This window comes from Etheostoma cragini, chromosome 11 (genome assembly GCF_013103735.1).
Source record: "Etheostoma cragini isolate CJK2018 chromosome 11, CSU_Ecrag_1.0, whole genome shotgun sequence".
NCBI classification, from domain to species: domain Eukaryota; kingdom Metazoa; phylum Chordata; class Actinopteri; order Perciformes; family Percidae; genus Etheostoma; species Etheostoma cragini.
Genome location: NC_048417.1, coordinates 4,495,198 through 4,511,437, shown reverse-complemented (window position 1 = coordinate 4,511,437; position 16,240 = coordinate 4,495,198). Strand labels below are relative to the sequence as shown.

At 42.5% G+C, this 16,240-nt stretch overlaps 3 protein-coding genes across 3 annotated transcripts in view; 2 read left to right on the top strand and 1 right to left on the bottom strand.

The window, feature by feature from the left end:
• The window catches only part of dnajb11 (DnaJ heat shock protein family (Hsp40) member B11), a 7,060-nt gene extending 5,813 nt beyond the window's left edge, over nt 1-1,247 (bottom strand). Inside the window, exons 1-2 of the mRNA XM_034885895.1 lie at nt 972-1,247; nt 465-621 (exon numbers count right to left, since the gene is read on the bottom strand). Coding sequence (XP_034741786.1) covers nt 465-621; nt 972-1,132 — 318 coding nt within the window. The 5' untranslated portion in view covers nt 1,133-1,247. The remainder of the gene's footprint in view (nt 1-464; nt 622-971) is intronic.
• A 686-nt stretch (nt 1,248-1,933) lies between these two features.
• Nucleotides 1,934-10,774, top strand: tbccd1 (TBCC domain containing 1). The gene is made up of 9 exons (XM_034885881.1): nt 1,934-2,209; nt 3,400-3,464; nt 3,546-3,812; nt 4,118-4,276; nt 5,009-5,125; nt 5,409-5,658; nt 6,553-6,739; nt 7,386-7,916; nt 8,716-10,774. The coding sequence occupies exons 2-9, from the start codon at nt 3,402-3,404 to the stop codon at nt 8,915-8,917; spliced, it is 1,776 nt and encodes a 591-aa protein (XP_034741772.1). The 5' UTR covers nt 1,934-2,209; nt 3,400-3,401; the 3' UTR covers nt 8,918-10,774.
• A 2,319-nt stretch (nt 10,775-13,093) lies between these two features.
• The window catches only part of crygs2 (crystallin, gamma S2), a 4,532-nt gene continuing 1,385 nt past the window's right edge, over nt 13,094-16,240 (top strand). Inside the window, exons 1-2 of the mRNA XM_034885960.1 lie at nt 13,094-13,272; nt 14,661-14,903. Of these exons, the coding sequence (XP_034741851.1) occupies nt 13,264-13,272; nt 14,661-14,903 (252 nt within the window). The 5' untranslated portion in view covers nt 13,094-13,263. The remainder of the gene's footprint in view (nt 13,273-14,660; nt 14,904-16,240) is intronic.

Below are 16,240 nucleotides of genomic sequence, written 5' to 3'. Positions count from 1 at the left end.
GCATATAGCTATACATTAATTACATAATTTTGGACAAGTGTTTATGTCATACTGTCCACTCCTAATATATCAAATCACACGACTAATCTTTGTTATTTTTAGGAGCCTTAATGTGAAAATGTGATTGTAAAACACCTGCACATGTCACCTGAATCCACTCCCGCATATCCACGTCTGGCTTTCCTAAATGCCGGCTGGGTTGCGTAACAGCCAATCAGATGCAGCCACACGGTCTAGTCGACCAATCACAGTGACCGTGCCGTTTCCAACAACAACCAAATAGCAAGCGTACAAATGATTTTTTTTCTCCCTAATCTTCCCCACAGAATTACATATTTCAATATGTCAGGGTTTCCTGACAAGTATGCAAATAAACCCGACCGTTGAGTCCAAGTTTCCTGTGCCTCTCTTTAAGTATCTCTGGCATCAAGCACACAACAATAGTTAGCTCTGTATGTTCCCACCTCATAAGCTGCTCCCAAGTCTGCAAATTTGTCTTGAGCTTTCGGGTCGTCTGGGTTTCTGTCGGGGTGTAACTGGAGCGCCAGCTTTCTGTAGGCCTTCTTTATGTCCCTGATGGAGGCACTCTTACTCACTCCCAAGATCTGATAGAAATCTCGCCTACAAGAGAGACAGAGAGGGTGGCAACGTTAGCAACGGTTATGAACGAACGTTAGCAACGGTTATGGACGAAAGTTATCAACGGTTATGGACGAAAGTTAGCAACGGTTATGGACGACACAAAGGGAGAGACAAATGTACAAGATACAAAAAAAAGAAGCTGTCGTTAGATAACACTGTTGGAACGTCTACAGAGTAAACAGTTATTAGCAAGTTAGCTCAGTGCGCGAGCCTGCTCCCAGCTCATTCAACACATGCATAACTGGTCTGGACCAATCACAGTGAAACATGTGTACCACCTGGCGATGCTGTTCCACCGCTCTGCCGTTGTAACGTTCCAACCGACTTACCCCGCGAGCACCGCCGTGATAACGTAAAGAAGCAGGCAGCACACATTGCAGAGATTCATTCCTTTGGCAGCCATAGGTCCCCGTATTTCTGGAAAAAAGGGCAGGAAGTGGCAAAAGAACAGCCGGCTTTTGAAGGTTGGAACCCGGCTCCCAGTCACCATAGACAGTCAAAGCCAGTCAAAAGCCTTCTTCCTCCTGTCAGAGAGAGCCCACCCTTCGGATGTCGGCGAATCCGCCTCTCAGCCGAAACCCCGCCCTCCATTAAAGAAACATCCTTCTTTTTCCGATTCCTCGTTGTGTAGTAAGTTTGCTCCGAAGTGTAAGTTAAAATTGCAATGCCAAAATAAAACGTTTTCATAAAGGGACTTTCATACCTCCGCGTGGTAATTCACCGCTTCCAGTTATTTCATTAAATGGAAGGCAGCGGAGCGAAAGCGCCTTGGACCGCGGCGGTAGAGGTATAATAAGATAAGATAATTTGTTAGGGTTTCCCAATGGGGAAATTACTGCACTTCACTCTGTGTACACACTTTTTTGTTAGTACTCACACACAGGCCTGAAATACACACACATGCTCAGGACTTATACATGCACTATACATGGAGAGATGTCAGAGTGAGTGGGCTGCCAGCTGAACCAGTACCCTGAGCGATCGGGGGGTACGGTGCCTTGCTCAACAGCACCTGGCAGTGCCCAGGAGGTGAACCGGCATCTCTCCAGCCACCAATCCACACTCCCACCTTTTTGGGTCCATACGGGGATTTGACCCAGTTACCCTCCGGTTCCCAACCCAACTCCCTATGGACTGAGCTACTGCCACCCCCAAAGAGAGAGAGTATGGAGAGTTGCCGCCCACATTAAACGGCACAGATTCCGCTCTGCCGCCCAGAGTTCACCCTGCTGACGGTAACCGCCGGGCGGCAGGAAAAGCTTCTAAAATCGCTTAGTAAATTTTGGAGGAAAGGTAGGCGGCCTGTCAGGGCGGTTGCCGCGCGGCAGTGAAACGATCCTGGGCAGAAGAAGCGCGCTCCCAAGAGCTGCGCGCAACCGCTGTCGGCTCAGGTCTCAGAGGAGAGGAGGGCGCCAAATAGGAAGAACGGTAGATGCATAATATACATCCAGTCGGGACACTAATCAAAACAAACGGCATCAACAACTCGTTCTCATCTTTACTTTCACTTATGAGTGACCCATCGAGAAGGAGCATCGCGTTGTCTGGACGAAGACAAAGACTGAAAGTAAGTAAAAGACAGTGGTCTCCTAGTCTCATCGTTAACGTTACATTGCTAGCTAACAGTGGCTAAGTTGAGTTAGCTAGCTTGTGAGCTCTAGCTAGTTTGGTGAAGTTAACTTTGAAATAAAAGAACAGCTCGCGCATTCTTCCGTCTAACAAGTTGTCCTACACCGCAACAGGAAGTGAGCTTTGTGCTTATTTACTTGCTGCCTGACTGGACTAGTTTTAGCTTAGCTTGATTAGCTGCCAAAACTGATTTAGCTGATGATCCCAAGCAGGTGTTGATGATATGAGCAGCAGGTTCTCAGTTGTCATGGGAGCATCAACGCGTCACGTAACGGGAGAAATTTGCCACTATGACAAATAAAAGACATGTTAAACACTTGCTTTCAGACAGGTTGTTACTATTCCTGCATTAACCATGTAACAATAACATCTATTCCTGCATTAACCATGTAACAATAACATCCACTGTAACGTTACCTGTAAGTGTAACTTTTCATTTTTTAATACACAGCCTTTTTATAATGTAAATATCATCACTGTCGAATATAAATCTAACCAACCAACTATGTCTACTATATCTAATAACCAACGTATGTGTATAATGCGACCTGTTAATTAATCATCCCATATTCTAGCACTGCACCACTGCACTATTGTCTGTCTGATTCGATTCTAAATCGACTATCAATTCATTTCGATTCAACAATTTTTATTTACGTTTCCATGCGTGATTAAAAAAATATACATATACATCTGAGTTTGCTACTCAGTTTGCTAATTACTTCCTAGACAAAGCAGCTTGACAAAGCTTAGATTTTGACAAATTTGTCACACACAAGTTTTAATGAAATGTTTTACTGAGGTTTTTAGCATGTTTAAGCCTTAAACTCAGTCATGTTTAAAGGAGGAGAATTGGCTTCTTAGAACATTAAACATGCGGTGGTCAGATGTGCTGTAATAAAGTAGATGAACAGTAGATGTGGTTATTGAGACAGGCTGCTCCTTTACTCCCCCTTCTAAATCTCTAAAGTTAGTGTTTATATAATGCTATAATTGTACTTGGATGTCATGTGAAGCGTCTACGTGTTTACTGTACTTGCTTACATTGCTCTCTTACACAGTGACATCCTTGCAAATCAGTGTATTATGTGTCTGACTTCCACATCTTTTAATATCCTTTCCCTTTAGACATGGAGGCAGACAGTGTGAGCATATGGCCACGCATGGAACCCTTCTTACTGGGTGCCCTGCAGGTGAATACAATCTATTTAATTTAACGATGTTGCCCAACGGACGCAAATGTTTTAAAATAACTGGAATTAATGCCATTGTAGGTGGCTCCCTCCTCCAAACTCAGCCTGCACTATCTTCGTAAGATGGCGATCTACGTGCGTTCACGGGACGGCTGCTTCCCCATTTTGGGCTGGCCCATGTGGAAGCATATTGCCTGTGGAAAGCTACAGCTTCCAGAAGACCTCGCATGGCTCTACTTTGAGACCTTTGACCTTCTTATAGGCCATACACCAGAGGAGAGGCTGGAGTGGGCAGAGTGTCTTTCCCAGTGCTCTTCTAAAAGCGAGCTGGACCAACAAAGGAACAAGGTAAAAAAAAAAAAGGGTGGAGTACAATTGTGCAAATGGATTAGTTTACCAGAGAATGTAATACTATCTCATCATCTCAGTTAACTTTTTTGTATCACGCCTCTTTCATGAGGGTGTGCTGTTCATTGTATTGTGCCCCAGGCAGAGGTTATTGTTGTTGTAACCCCGCTCTCAAATTTTTTAAAAGATATTTTCATTAGATAGGCTGGACGGGGTGGGGGAGGGGCTGCTAAGCAGCAAAGGCCCCACCCTGCTCTCCAATTTGAGTCTTATCTTACGTTTAATTTTTCTCCCTTTCACTCCAGTTGTCTGTGGACACGGTGCAGTTCCTCCTCTTCCTCTACATCCAGCAACTGAACCGCATGTCTCTGCGCACCTCTCTGATTGGTGAAGAGTGGCCCAGTCATCGCACTCGCTCCCCCTCTCCGTCAGAGCGAGAGGCCAAGACCAGCTCCCAGAACAAGGTCCCTGTTAATGTGAAAGACAAAAGAAAGACTAGACTGATTACACCATAACATGTTTTGCAGCATTCTCTAATCCAATATAGAGCTCATCAGTGTCCGCCCACTTTATTTAACGGTTCCCAAAGTGTTTTTCCCCTTCAATTGTTCCATTGAAGTTTTAAAAATTGCTTATATAAAAAATGTAATGTCTGGAACCAAGCCAACCAGCTACGAGAGGGAACATGACCATAATACATTTAGACACAAAACAGTTTGAAAGCAGCAAAGTTACAAGACTGTGTACAGAAACTAAGATAGATTTCAATAGTATAAGCTCACTGTAGCCGTTCGCGGGTACGGTAAACACTTCGACGGTAACCACAAGTTAGATCAATCAAATACGTCGCTGTTACGCTTAGGATTGTGGGTAGTGTAGTATTTCTCCATAAGATTGCGCATAAAACAAGGGTTGATTTCATACGGACTTCTAGCTTTTACATTAGCAGAAACTTCCGTTACACAACCTCGTAGCTCGTGGTCAGTCTACCTCGGATGGTTTAGACATTATGGTTGATTATCAAAATCCTTATGGAGAAAATCAGATGGATTTTTACTTCCGGAAACACTGTTGAGCTCTATTGCTCTATCTACATGTTTAAGTTTTTTTAGACTTGAATGTTATTGTCATCTCACAGTTGTTTGTGATGTCCCACTCACAGTCCTTTTTATTTAGTTTCTGTTTGGTTTCCCCAGAACTGGGACGATCAGGCCCACCTGTCGTTTGTGCAAAGCCATCTAGCTGAGATTCTGGAGCTGCTGGTGGAGCCGGGCCAACTGTCACAGTCTGGACAGGCCCTCAGAGATTGTCAGGTCTGTGGACAGTCCAAAAAACATCCTGTGTTACTTTACAGAAACCAACTCAAAGCCGCTATAATCAAATGACAATGTGACCAGCGTCTGTGGTAATAAATACTACAGATTATTATCACCTGGAGCTGTCTTCAGCAATTCGGATGCTTTTACTTTGAAATCTTTGCTTACAGAAAGGTTACTAAATTTTTGGCAAATACAACCATCTGTGTTTTTACTTTTATTTTCACTTGACTCTTAGGATGTATTGTAGCTGAGTTAACAGTTGTGTTTTTATGTCCAGATATCCCTGGAGGCTGTGCGGAGCTTGGGCCTGCTCTTGGAGGGCTCAGCCTGCCACGGCCGAGCTGTTCAGCCCGTCCACAGGCTGCTGACCAAAGGTCTACTCCAGGCGCAGTCCGGCTACTCCACACTCAGCCGCTCCTTCGCCCTGCACAAGCTGCTCTCGTGTCTCCAGCACAACCTCACACTGAACCCCTTCGGGATGACTGCCTGCCTGCGATCAGGCAAGAAACTAGCCTGGGCTCAACAAGGTATCCTAAAATCTTCAATCTTCATTTAAAAAAAAAATATATATATAATGTTTTTTTAAATCTGTACAGTCATTTTGAGTGGAAATAATTAAAAGTCAGGTACACAGAGTACCCGTGGGGTCTTAAAAGTATTTTAAAGCCTTACATTTATATATTCTAAAAATAGGGCATTACTAAAGTATTGAATTATGTTTAAAAATAGGGCTGGCCAATATATGGATATTATAGTGTTATTGTGATATGAGACTAGACATCTTCTTAGATTTCAATATTGTTATATGACCTACGTGTTGTTTTTTCCTAGTTTTAAAGGCTGCATTACAGTAAAGTGATGCACTTTTCTCAACTTACCAGCCTGGTCTAGCTCCTCGATTATTTGCCTTTTTCCCACTTTGACATTATGTCCACATTACTGTTGATTATTTATCTAATATCTAAGTGTGAAGATATTTTGTTAAATCACCTTTTGTCAACCCCAGAACATTGCCGCAATATCAATATCAAGGTATTTGGTCAAGCATATGGTTATGTGATGATGATCGCTCCGTGCTATTTACAAATTATAACATTGAATTTACAAAGTTCTTACATTTGGTCTTGTACTTAAATAAAAAGGTGCTGAGGTTAGCGCAAACTGGCCGATCGCATCAGATACCAAAAAACTCACCTCTGTAACTTTACTTGATTCTTTAAATCCATACTGTTGGCCTTAAACCTCCTTCTTTTTCTTACGTGGTATTGAACGTTTTTTAAGTCTTACATTTAACTTGGAGAATCCTGGGTGTGCAGTAACTTATGGGTGAGTGTTAGAATGCTTTTTTTTTACAGTCATCACTCTTTCTCTACTTGTATGTCTACATTTCTAAGACTTTGTTCTCCGTATGTGCATTCTAGTGGAGGGGACCATGAAGAGAGCCAAAATAGCCCGAAACACCCACATGGCTCCACCTGGCAGTAAGATGGTGCTGATGTCGCAGATCTTCAAACAGACGCTGGCTAAAACCTCCGACAAGCTGACTGGAGCCAACATCAAAATCCACAGATGCTCAGACTCCTTCATATACCTCCTCTCCCCTCTCAGGTAAGGTTGGCTTCCATGTTGAGAATATTGCATGTGTTCCAAATTGTTGGGAATGTAAGACCGAGGTCGGACAATTACTTCATGTCCTATGGTCCCAGGATAAAGTCCCGGGATTTTGGACCCAGGTTCCATTCAGACCAAGATTATTTCTTCTGTGAGGAAGATAGATGAGCACATAAGAAGCTGGGTCCAGACTAGCGTTATGATAGCTAGTCAGATTCTTTTAAGAGGATGGAGGAATGAAGGGGTGCCATCAACCCAGACGTGGGCTTGTGAGATGGCTAGGGTGTCGGCGTGTGAAAGAAATGTCCCAAACAGTATAATGAGATGTGTATGATGGGTTTATGGTGTTGTCATTCATACAAATGTTCATTTGGTTTATAGTTTGTCTATTTTGTTATCATGTTGTTGTATGGTCTTAAATATATTGTAGTTGCTGTGTCATCTTTTGTTTTTTGTCTGCGGGGGTGGGATGAGGCTGTGGGGGGGGGGGGGGGGGGGGGGGGGGGGGGGGGGGGTGTTATGTTCATGTTGCAAATTTTGTTTTGTGTGTTTGAGTTAAAAAAAAGAAGAAGAAAAAAACAGATTATGAACTTAATGCAACACAGTTCACCTGTCATGGGTTTTGTTGCGCGTGCTCCTTTAGATCCGTCAGTTTGGACAAATGCCGGGACTGCACAGTGGTTCTGGGACCCGTTGAGACCAGCGTCCACATCCACAGCTGCCAGAACCTGCGGGTGGTGTGCGTGGCTGGCAGGATTGCCGTCGGAGTCTCCTCCCGTTGCACTATCTACGCCTTAACGCCCACCTACCCCTTGCTCCTACCTGGAAACACAGACATTACACTGGCGCCTTACCACACCTTCTACCCCTCCCTGGAGGATCATATGGCCAGCGTGGGGCTGGCTGTGGTCCCCAATGTCTGGGATCAACCCTTGCTCCTGGGGACAGAGGGTCTCGCCAACCCCTCGTCCAACATGTCATCCAACCCAGACCCTGCCTGCTACCGGCTGCTGCCCCCGGCTGAGTTTCACACACTGGTTGTGCCTTTCCAGATGGAGGGCGACACATGCGAGGTGCCAGGAGGATTGCCTCCTCCGTATCAGGCAGTGATGGACGAAAAGCAGAAGAGGATCCAGAACTGGCAGAAGACTGTGGTGGAGGCCCGGCTGAACAAGTGAGTGGCAAATTAGAAGCTGCAAAGAAACAATCAATTAATCAATTAGTTGTTAACTGCTTTACATATTTTTATTATTCTGTTGTAGTACTTTCTTTCGCTAGTCTGAATATAGTTGGCTATATCACGACTCTACAAACGAATGAGCAGAGGTGCTCTGGGTCCTCCACACCGGGACTAGACACTAGCCCTAGAATGCATTAGGGGAAATCAGGGAATCTTTATGCTTACGGACTCTGATATTTGACGTTTTGATATTGTGATATATGTAGATCTTAACTTTCAAACTACCATTTTTTTTTTTTTTTTTTTTTTTTCAACCTAGACCCTATTTTTATGTGTTTTTGCGAAAACAGCTTTTCATAGTTTTACTTTATTAGTTGATTTTGAATGTGTGTAAGTGTATTTTACGATGTTACTGTTTATTTACTGTTTAGCAAATGCAATTTCCCCGATGTCTCTACGTTTAAAAAAAAAAGAAATCTTTCCATAATGTTCCATTAATCTGAGCCTGTCGGTGGCAAAACGAGCACTTTAGAGAGCGTCAATACAAGCTGCACATCACATTGCAGCTGCTGCAGAGTCCTACTGCAGCGTTCTTACTAGCGGACCAATGTAAAAGATTGTTGTTCCCGTCAGACACTTGGACACAAAAACCCAGGAAAAGGAAACGCTAGTAACCCTTTCAAAAAGCTTTTTAAAGGTCATCCATTTGACGTGGCAAAAGCTGCAGGAACCCTGGTTGGTTGTACCTCGTTTGTTTCCTTGTTGTAACTCAGTTTTCATTTCTGGTCTCCAGGGAGCAGAAGCGGCAGTTCCAGGAGTTGGTGGAGGTCAAGTTCCATGAATGGCTTTTGGCGACAGGGCACAGACAGGAGCTCGACAGCCTCATCCCCCCCACAATGGCCTCTTTAAAGGACTCCAACGGGCCGGCAACGGACACGTCCCGAGTTAATGATCCCAAACACATTAGGACGGGACAGTCACCTATGCCTTGTTGAACTGTTGGGCTACTCTTGTTTGGAGCATAATGTAGCTTGAGTGTCTTACTGACAGTTCCTGTAAGTTTAAAAACAGACAGACAAGTGTGTTTAGTGCCAGTATTATTGTACAGTATACTGGTGGTTATTTACGCCCCACTCTGGTAAGTCTGGAGCTCTACAAGTCCTGAAGAAAAAGGCAGCTATGTCCAAGCCAAGTAGGGAGTGGATTGGCATGTTGTAAAACAACTGCAAGCACCCATTACTTTGAAGAGAGCTTTAGACACAGGTACACAGGGTGTAGCATTTGTTAAGTTGCCAGACATTTTGAAAAAGACTTGGATTCGAGTTTACATCTGAAAATCCAAATCTGGTCGAGATTACCTTTGGGGCAGCTGAGCACTGATTGACTTTCTGCTGAGAAACCTGTCTGTTTGGCCCTAAAAACGTGTTCTCTTGAAGCACCAATGACTCTGTACTTCACCTTTTGTGTCGGATGTTTTGGAGTCGGCATTTAGTGACCATTAGAGGAGCTTAAACTTAAAGCCCTTGCGATTGGTATCATGAGCTCTCTGCTTTAGGATTGCTGTGGCTCACGCTCATGGAGAATCATGACTGCTGTGAACACTTTGGCTCTCTTCTATACAGCCGGGAGACATTGTCACCATTTCTTCCCAAACTGTGCCCAGCATACATATGCTACTTTTCTGTAAAAAATAAATAAAAAATAACATGTAGAATGTAGATTCTAAATAACTGTAGCACTTTGGGTATTAAGTACATGTTAATACACCAACAGCTACTAGCTCAGGTCATAGTATTTTTGTGTTTATAGAATATAAAATAAATAAATAATAGGAATCAAGTGTTTTCTATTATGGGACAAAAAGGAAGGACTATGAACATAATTTCTTGTAGGTACGTGATACCGTCCAAAACTGCCAGATTGGATGTGGGTAAAAGAGGAAGTCAACAATTCTGCATGGCCCTGCATCGGCTAAATCCTTCAAGCATGATGCCTTTCTGTTGCCAGACCCCAATTATTTCTGTTTATGCTGCATTTGGCTTTCGATTTCCTTTGTATCACACGCACTAAGCGCTTCAACGTAGCTTTCACGCCCTTAAAACAGTCTAACTCAACAAGTAAAAGCTGGTTACTTGAAGGTATCTACATAAAAGCGACATGACACTGTCATGAATGTGTCAAACATTATAAACAAGTCATAAACGTTTAGGACATAACGCTTCTTTTAAGTGTCATTTTGTTTTGTTGTGACAAGATAGGGTTCATGTGTTCATGACAGTGTCATGTCACGCTTATGTAGATAGTGTCACCTAAAAGTTGAACTCTTACGTAGGAGTTAAAATTTTGTTTTGGCCAACAATGCCCCCCCAAAAAAAATGTCCCCTTGTCCTTTAGGGCTTCCGTAGATCCAAGCTGTCAGAAGGAAATATTTGCTCTAAAATCCGTGACAGCTGTGTGGTCCAACATGACACACGGTGCAGCGAGTCATAAACTATTTCTCCTTAACTTTCTTCAGCATAGCCGATTCGCCAAATGAGGCTAAATTAAACAATCCTTTGGTCAGTTTGCAGAACAGATGTCTAAATGTTTATTTTTGTATAAATTTGCTTGTATGAATATGTATATTTTAGCATTATAGTAAGATTATTTTTCATAAATCTAGCCTGCCTTCTATGTTTAGCATTGGATACCTCCAAGTGTACTTCAGCCCGTTAGCTTCCTGGTTCCTCTCATTACAACATGCTAACTTTGGAGTTTTCAGATTGGGACGTTATGCACAACACAACCGCTGCATGTGACTTCAGTGCAACATTTTAATAAGTTATGGGAAGTTAAGGGACTATGGACTTGATAAAAAAAGAAAATATGATCTGTTAAAATGCTGTTACACTATTACTGTAAATGTGTTCAAAATGCTGGAATGGGTCTCTATATATTTATGATGTGATTACACTTTAAAATGCCCCTAATTTGATTTGAACACACGCACCTCTATGGAGAGCACAATATAGTTTTATAATACTGTTAAAAAAAATTAAAATAAAGTTTTTGACTAAAACCGGGCTGCTCATTGTTTTGATTTGTCCTTTTTTGTGCTCCATATTTGTTAAAAAGTTCACTTGAGTACTAAAGAAATACATTGATTTTGTAATCAAACCATAGTACTACATGCATCCGTTCTGTGGTTAGGTTACACTGCCAGTGGTCAACTATACAGTACTGTTCTTAAGTACAATTCTGAGCTACTTTTCTGCTCCTTTTATATTTCTACTATGTTACATCACAGAGGCAAATATACTCTACATTTATTTGAAATTTACTTTGCAGATTAAGATTAACACAAAATATAATCCAAATAAATGATAGCATCTGGGTCGGGCAAAAACTTTATTTCCCTTTTCAACACTTCTTTAATAATATAATATAAAGATCTATAACAGTTACAAAAGTTTCGTTTGAGGTTAAAAAGATCAATAAAATATTTCAATATTAAAAGTCCCATGGCAGGAAAATTTCACTTTTTGACATTAATATGAGTTCCCCCAGCCTGTCTATGGTCCCCCAGTGGCTAAAAATGGTGATAAGTGTAAACCGAGCTCAGGGATCCTGCTCTGCCTTTGAGAAAATGAAAGCTCAGTGGGGCCGATCTGGAATCTAGCCCCTTATGAGGTCATAAGGAGCAAGGTTACCTCCCCTTTCTTTGCTTTGCCCGCCCAGAGAATCTGGCCCACCCAAGAGAGAGACATTATAACTTTCAAATGAGCAAAGTAGCACAGTACAGACTCCGAAATAGCAAATACTAAGGAAAGCTCATAGTGGGACTGGTGCTAGTGGCTGTAATTCTTCACTATGGCTGGATTTTGGGAAAGACACTTCAGATACAGTATTAGGGGACCACTAAGGTCTATATAAAAGAGACTTCAGATACAGTATTAGGGACCACTAAGGTCTATATCAAAGAGACTTCAGATACAGAATTAGGGACCACTAAGGTCTATATAAAAGAGACTTCAGATACAGTATTAGGGACCACTAAGGTCTATATAAAAGAGACTTCAGATACAGTATTAGGGGACTACTAAGGGCTAGCTGCATAATTAATGCATCAATAAATATAATCCAGTAAAATACATTCATCTGTTATGGCCCAATCTGCAAAAGGAGTAAATTTTGAAGCTACTACTCTAGCATTTTTACTTGAGTAATAATTTGAATGCAGGATTTTTTACTTGTAACACAGAAATTCTACTTTTACTTCATTAAAAGATCTGTGTACTTCTTTTATTTTGCAGTAGCTGAGAAAAAAGCGGTGGAGGAAGTATTCAGACCCTTTACTTAAGTAAGAGTACTTATACCACACTGTTTAAAAAATACTCTCTTACAAGTAGAAGTCATACATTGAAAATGTTTATTAAGTAAAAGTATGTAAGAATAATCAATAAGTATTAAAAGTAAAAGTACTCAATGCAGAAAAATCCTGACATTTTAGAAATTGGAAAGGATCCAAACAGTCGTGTGATTAATGGTTGAATCATTTCAGCTGGACTCAAAGGCCATTACCATGTTTAATTTATAATAAAACATTTTATAAACTACATGTGTTTTGTGTGCAAAGATCTTAATGTGTAAAGTAACTAGTAACTAAAACTGTCAGATGAATGTAGTGGAGTAAAAAGTACAACATTTCTCTCTGAAATGTAGCGGAGTAGAAGTAGAAAGTGGCATGAAAAGAAAAGACTTAAGGAAAGTACAAGTACCAAAACATGTGTACTTACGTACAGTACTTGAGTAAATGTACTTAGTTACATTCCAACCCTATTTTTACTTTGATTAAAAGGATCTGAATACTTCCTCCACCAGTGAACACTGCTTTGTCTGGATTCATCCATAATGCAGAAAGAAGTCATGAGTTGGCAGGTCCTCACCTGGTGGGGGCAAGCTGGTGGAGCTGGCATTTGTAGTGTGTGTGTGTGTGTGTGTGTGTGTGTGTGAGAGGGGAGGGCGTGGGGGGGGCACCGGACCCGGCCAATAGAGAAGTGGGGTGAATGGACGCTAACCATGCCCGCCATTATGGCCGTAATCCTTCCTCGCTTTTCTGGAAAAACTGAATAGCACTAGAATCACTGACTCAATTTTTGGATCTCATTTTCATGACAAAGCGATTGTTCCCTGTTTTTTGTTTTTTTTTGCCTCCACTGTTGCTATTTATTAACGTGGGGGAAAGCGGGGATATAAAAAGGGGACTGGTGAGAGGCCAGAGCAAAACATCGAGACCTCAGGGGGCAAACCAACGCCACTCTCGCCTGACATCACCGAGGCTTTCCCACACATTACATCCAAGATGGGCAGGGTGAGTTGAGAGAACATGGGACTGGCATTGGCAGAGTCAGGTAACACTGTGACATGGACGTTAAGTAGGTATGTGTGGGTTTAAAGGGATGGATAGAGGCTGGATTATTGGGGTAGGATCCTAGCAGTACTCGGTAGTCAGCTGGAGGTTAAACCTGCACTGCTTACTGAAGGAAACATCCCTAAAAGAATGCTTTCCAACGTCAGAAAAGCTTTTTGTAAAAGTCTGTGTGATAAAACAGTGGCAGTTAATTGGAAATTATAGGGCGGTAACTAACAATGATTTTAATGGTTGATTCATCTGTTTATTTTGTTGAGTAACTGATTAGTTGTTTGGGTTTTAAAATGTCAGAAAATGCTATTTAAAAATTAAAAATAAATCTATCGTTTCCCAAAGCCCAAGATGACATCCTCGGATATGTCTTGTTTCGTCTCAACTCAAAGATATTCAGTTTACTTTCACAGAGGATTGAAGAAAACTAGAAACATGTGGGTGAGTTTGAAAATAGGACAAACTTGGAACAAAAGACAAAATACTGTAATCTGCTCTTGCATCATCGATTATTTACAGCAAAACCAACGTTTCAGTAAATAAACTTTAGATAAATGAACGGTGACGCCATAGCAAGAGGAGAGCGCGGGATGTTTTCCTTTGTTCCAGACTTATTCTTTCATAGAAAATGACTCAAACCGATTAATCGATTATCAAAATAGTTGGCGATTAATTCTATGGTTGACAACTACTGGATTTGTCTTTGCAGCTCTAGGAAATATCCAACCTTTCTCAGGCAAACTACGCATTAAGAGAAACAGACGATCTTGATAAAAGCTAAAGGCGCTGACACACCGAGCAGATTATCGGCCGTCGGACAGTCTGGCGAGGTCGGCGCCTCGAGTCTGTTCGATGTGTTCCGTGCCGTCGTCGGGGTTCATTTTGGCCGATTTGACTTGTTGAATCGGCCAGTGGGCAGAAGGACCCAATGACCAATCTGAGTGCTAGCCCCTGACTCGCAAATCAGAGCACTAGAAAACCTGAAGCGACAACGCCAGTGTTTTCTTATCACTAGCCATCATATTTTTTCCATTTAGTTAGTAACGACAACGATCCTTCTTGACTACTATCAGCACTCTGATGAAAACAATGACTGATAAGTGTGCTCTGTCTTTGCTAGGTCTAGAGACATGTTCTGTCATTTCTGGTTTTAATTGTTAAAACAGATTAGCGCCACCTGCTGTTATGGAGATGTATTACGTCTCGCGCACGTGCAGAACGTGCGCTCATGTCAGCATCGCTTCAGTGTGATCCGAGGCAGTCCAACTGCCTTTTCTACCTGCGGTAAGGTTGGTGTGTTAGAGCCTTAAGACACCCATGTGTTGTCCCCCCTCCAGATTGTCTTCTACGAGGACAAGAACTTCCAGGGCCGTCGCTATGAGTGTGACAGCGACTGCTCCGACTTCCACGCCTACCTGAGCCGCTGCAACTCCATCCGGGTGGAGAGTGGTGCCTGGGTGGTGTACGAACGGCCCAACTACATGGGCTACCAGTACGTCCTGACCAGGGGGGAGTACCCAGAGTACCAGCGCTGGATGGGGCTCAACGATAGACTCAGCTCCTGCAAGATGGTCCACTTTGTAAGTCAGCCATCGCCTGTGATCTGATCTGCTGTACAGTAAAACCTTGACATACTTTTATTTAACTTGAGTATCTTCATTTTGTGCCACTTTGTATATTCACTCCACTTTTTACTCTACCACTAGTCTGGATTTGCTCTCTGTGCGTTGCTCTTCTTAAAATCCCTTCGCTTCGGGAAACAACAGCAAACTTAGAGCTTTCAAGATATTGGCTGATAACCGTGCAACAAGGCCAGCCTGCTCGGTTCTTTCTGGGAATGATTGTAAAGATTTACAAAGATTTACATTTCATCTCTAACTGGGACGTTTTGGGACTGATTGCTGGGGACGAAGTACACACAGCGATACACTGGTAAGAGCTAGTGAGGTTTAACCATCTATCAGCTAACTTAAACATCTCACGTGACTGTATTATGTGAACAGTTAACTTCATTTAATATCGTCTGTGGCGTTTTCTTTTGCGGGATGCAAGTGCTCCTCCCCCTGACTATTTAGCAGAGCCACCACCGCTACGTCTGGAGCTTAGTGATTGGTTAAAAGAAATGCAAACAACCCAGAGTGTTTTTTCCGCCTCTATCCCAGAATGCATCTGTGGTGTAGCCAGACCTTAACTCCCCAGCGCTGTGGATACTGTAGGTCTGCCAATGTGAGACTACTCTTCCACCGTCCTTACAACTTGCTTTGCTGGTACACACTTGGATGAAAATGATGCATTAGTAATAATAACCCAATATGAAGGTGCTGAACACTGTGTGCAGATCTCTTAATTACCACTAACCTGTGAAAATTTGACTATTAGTAGGTTTTTTTTCCTCAGCTTGACTTTGTGTTATTATGGCGAGGTTTATGACAGTCAGAAGTGAGGTGCGTTGTCCTATGGACCTGTGATTAAGTCCTGGAATTTTGGACAGGGATACATGATCTCCTATGTGGGACTGCTGGGACCCAGGTTCCAGTCAACCCAACATTATTTGTTCTATGAGGTAGATAGATAAGCGCATAAGAAGCTGGGTCCAGACTAGTTTGATGATAGCAAGACAGATTCTTTTAACCCATGTCATATAAAACAGTTTGCCAGATGGGATGTCTACACTTGAAAATGGGGAAGGTAGGTGCTTTCTGGCTCTCCTAAGAAGCTTTGTGCTGGGGGGACGTCTATGATGGGCTTATGGTGTTGTCATTTGTACATCCTTGGTTTATGGTGTGTCTATTTTGTCATTATGCTGTTGTATGTATGTGCTACTGAAGTAACCGTGTCATCTTTTCTTCATTTTTGTCTGGATGGGTGGGGATGACAAAGGGTGGGGGGGGGGGGGGGGGGGGGGGGGGGGGGGGGG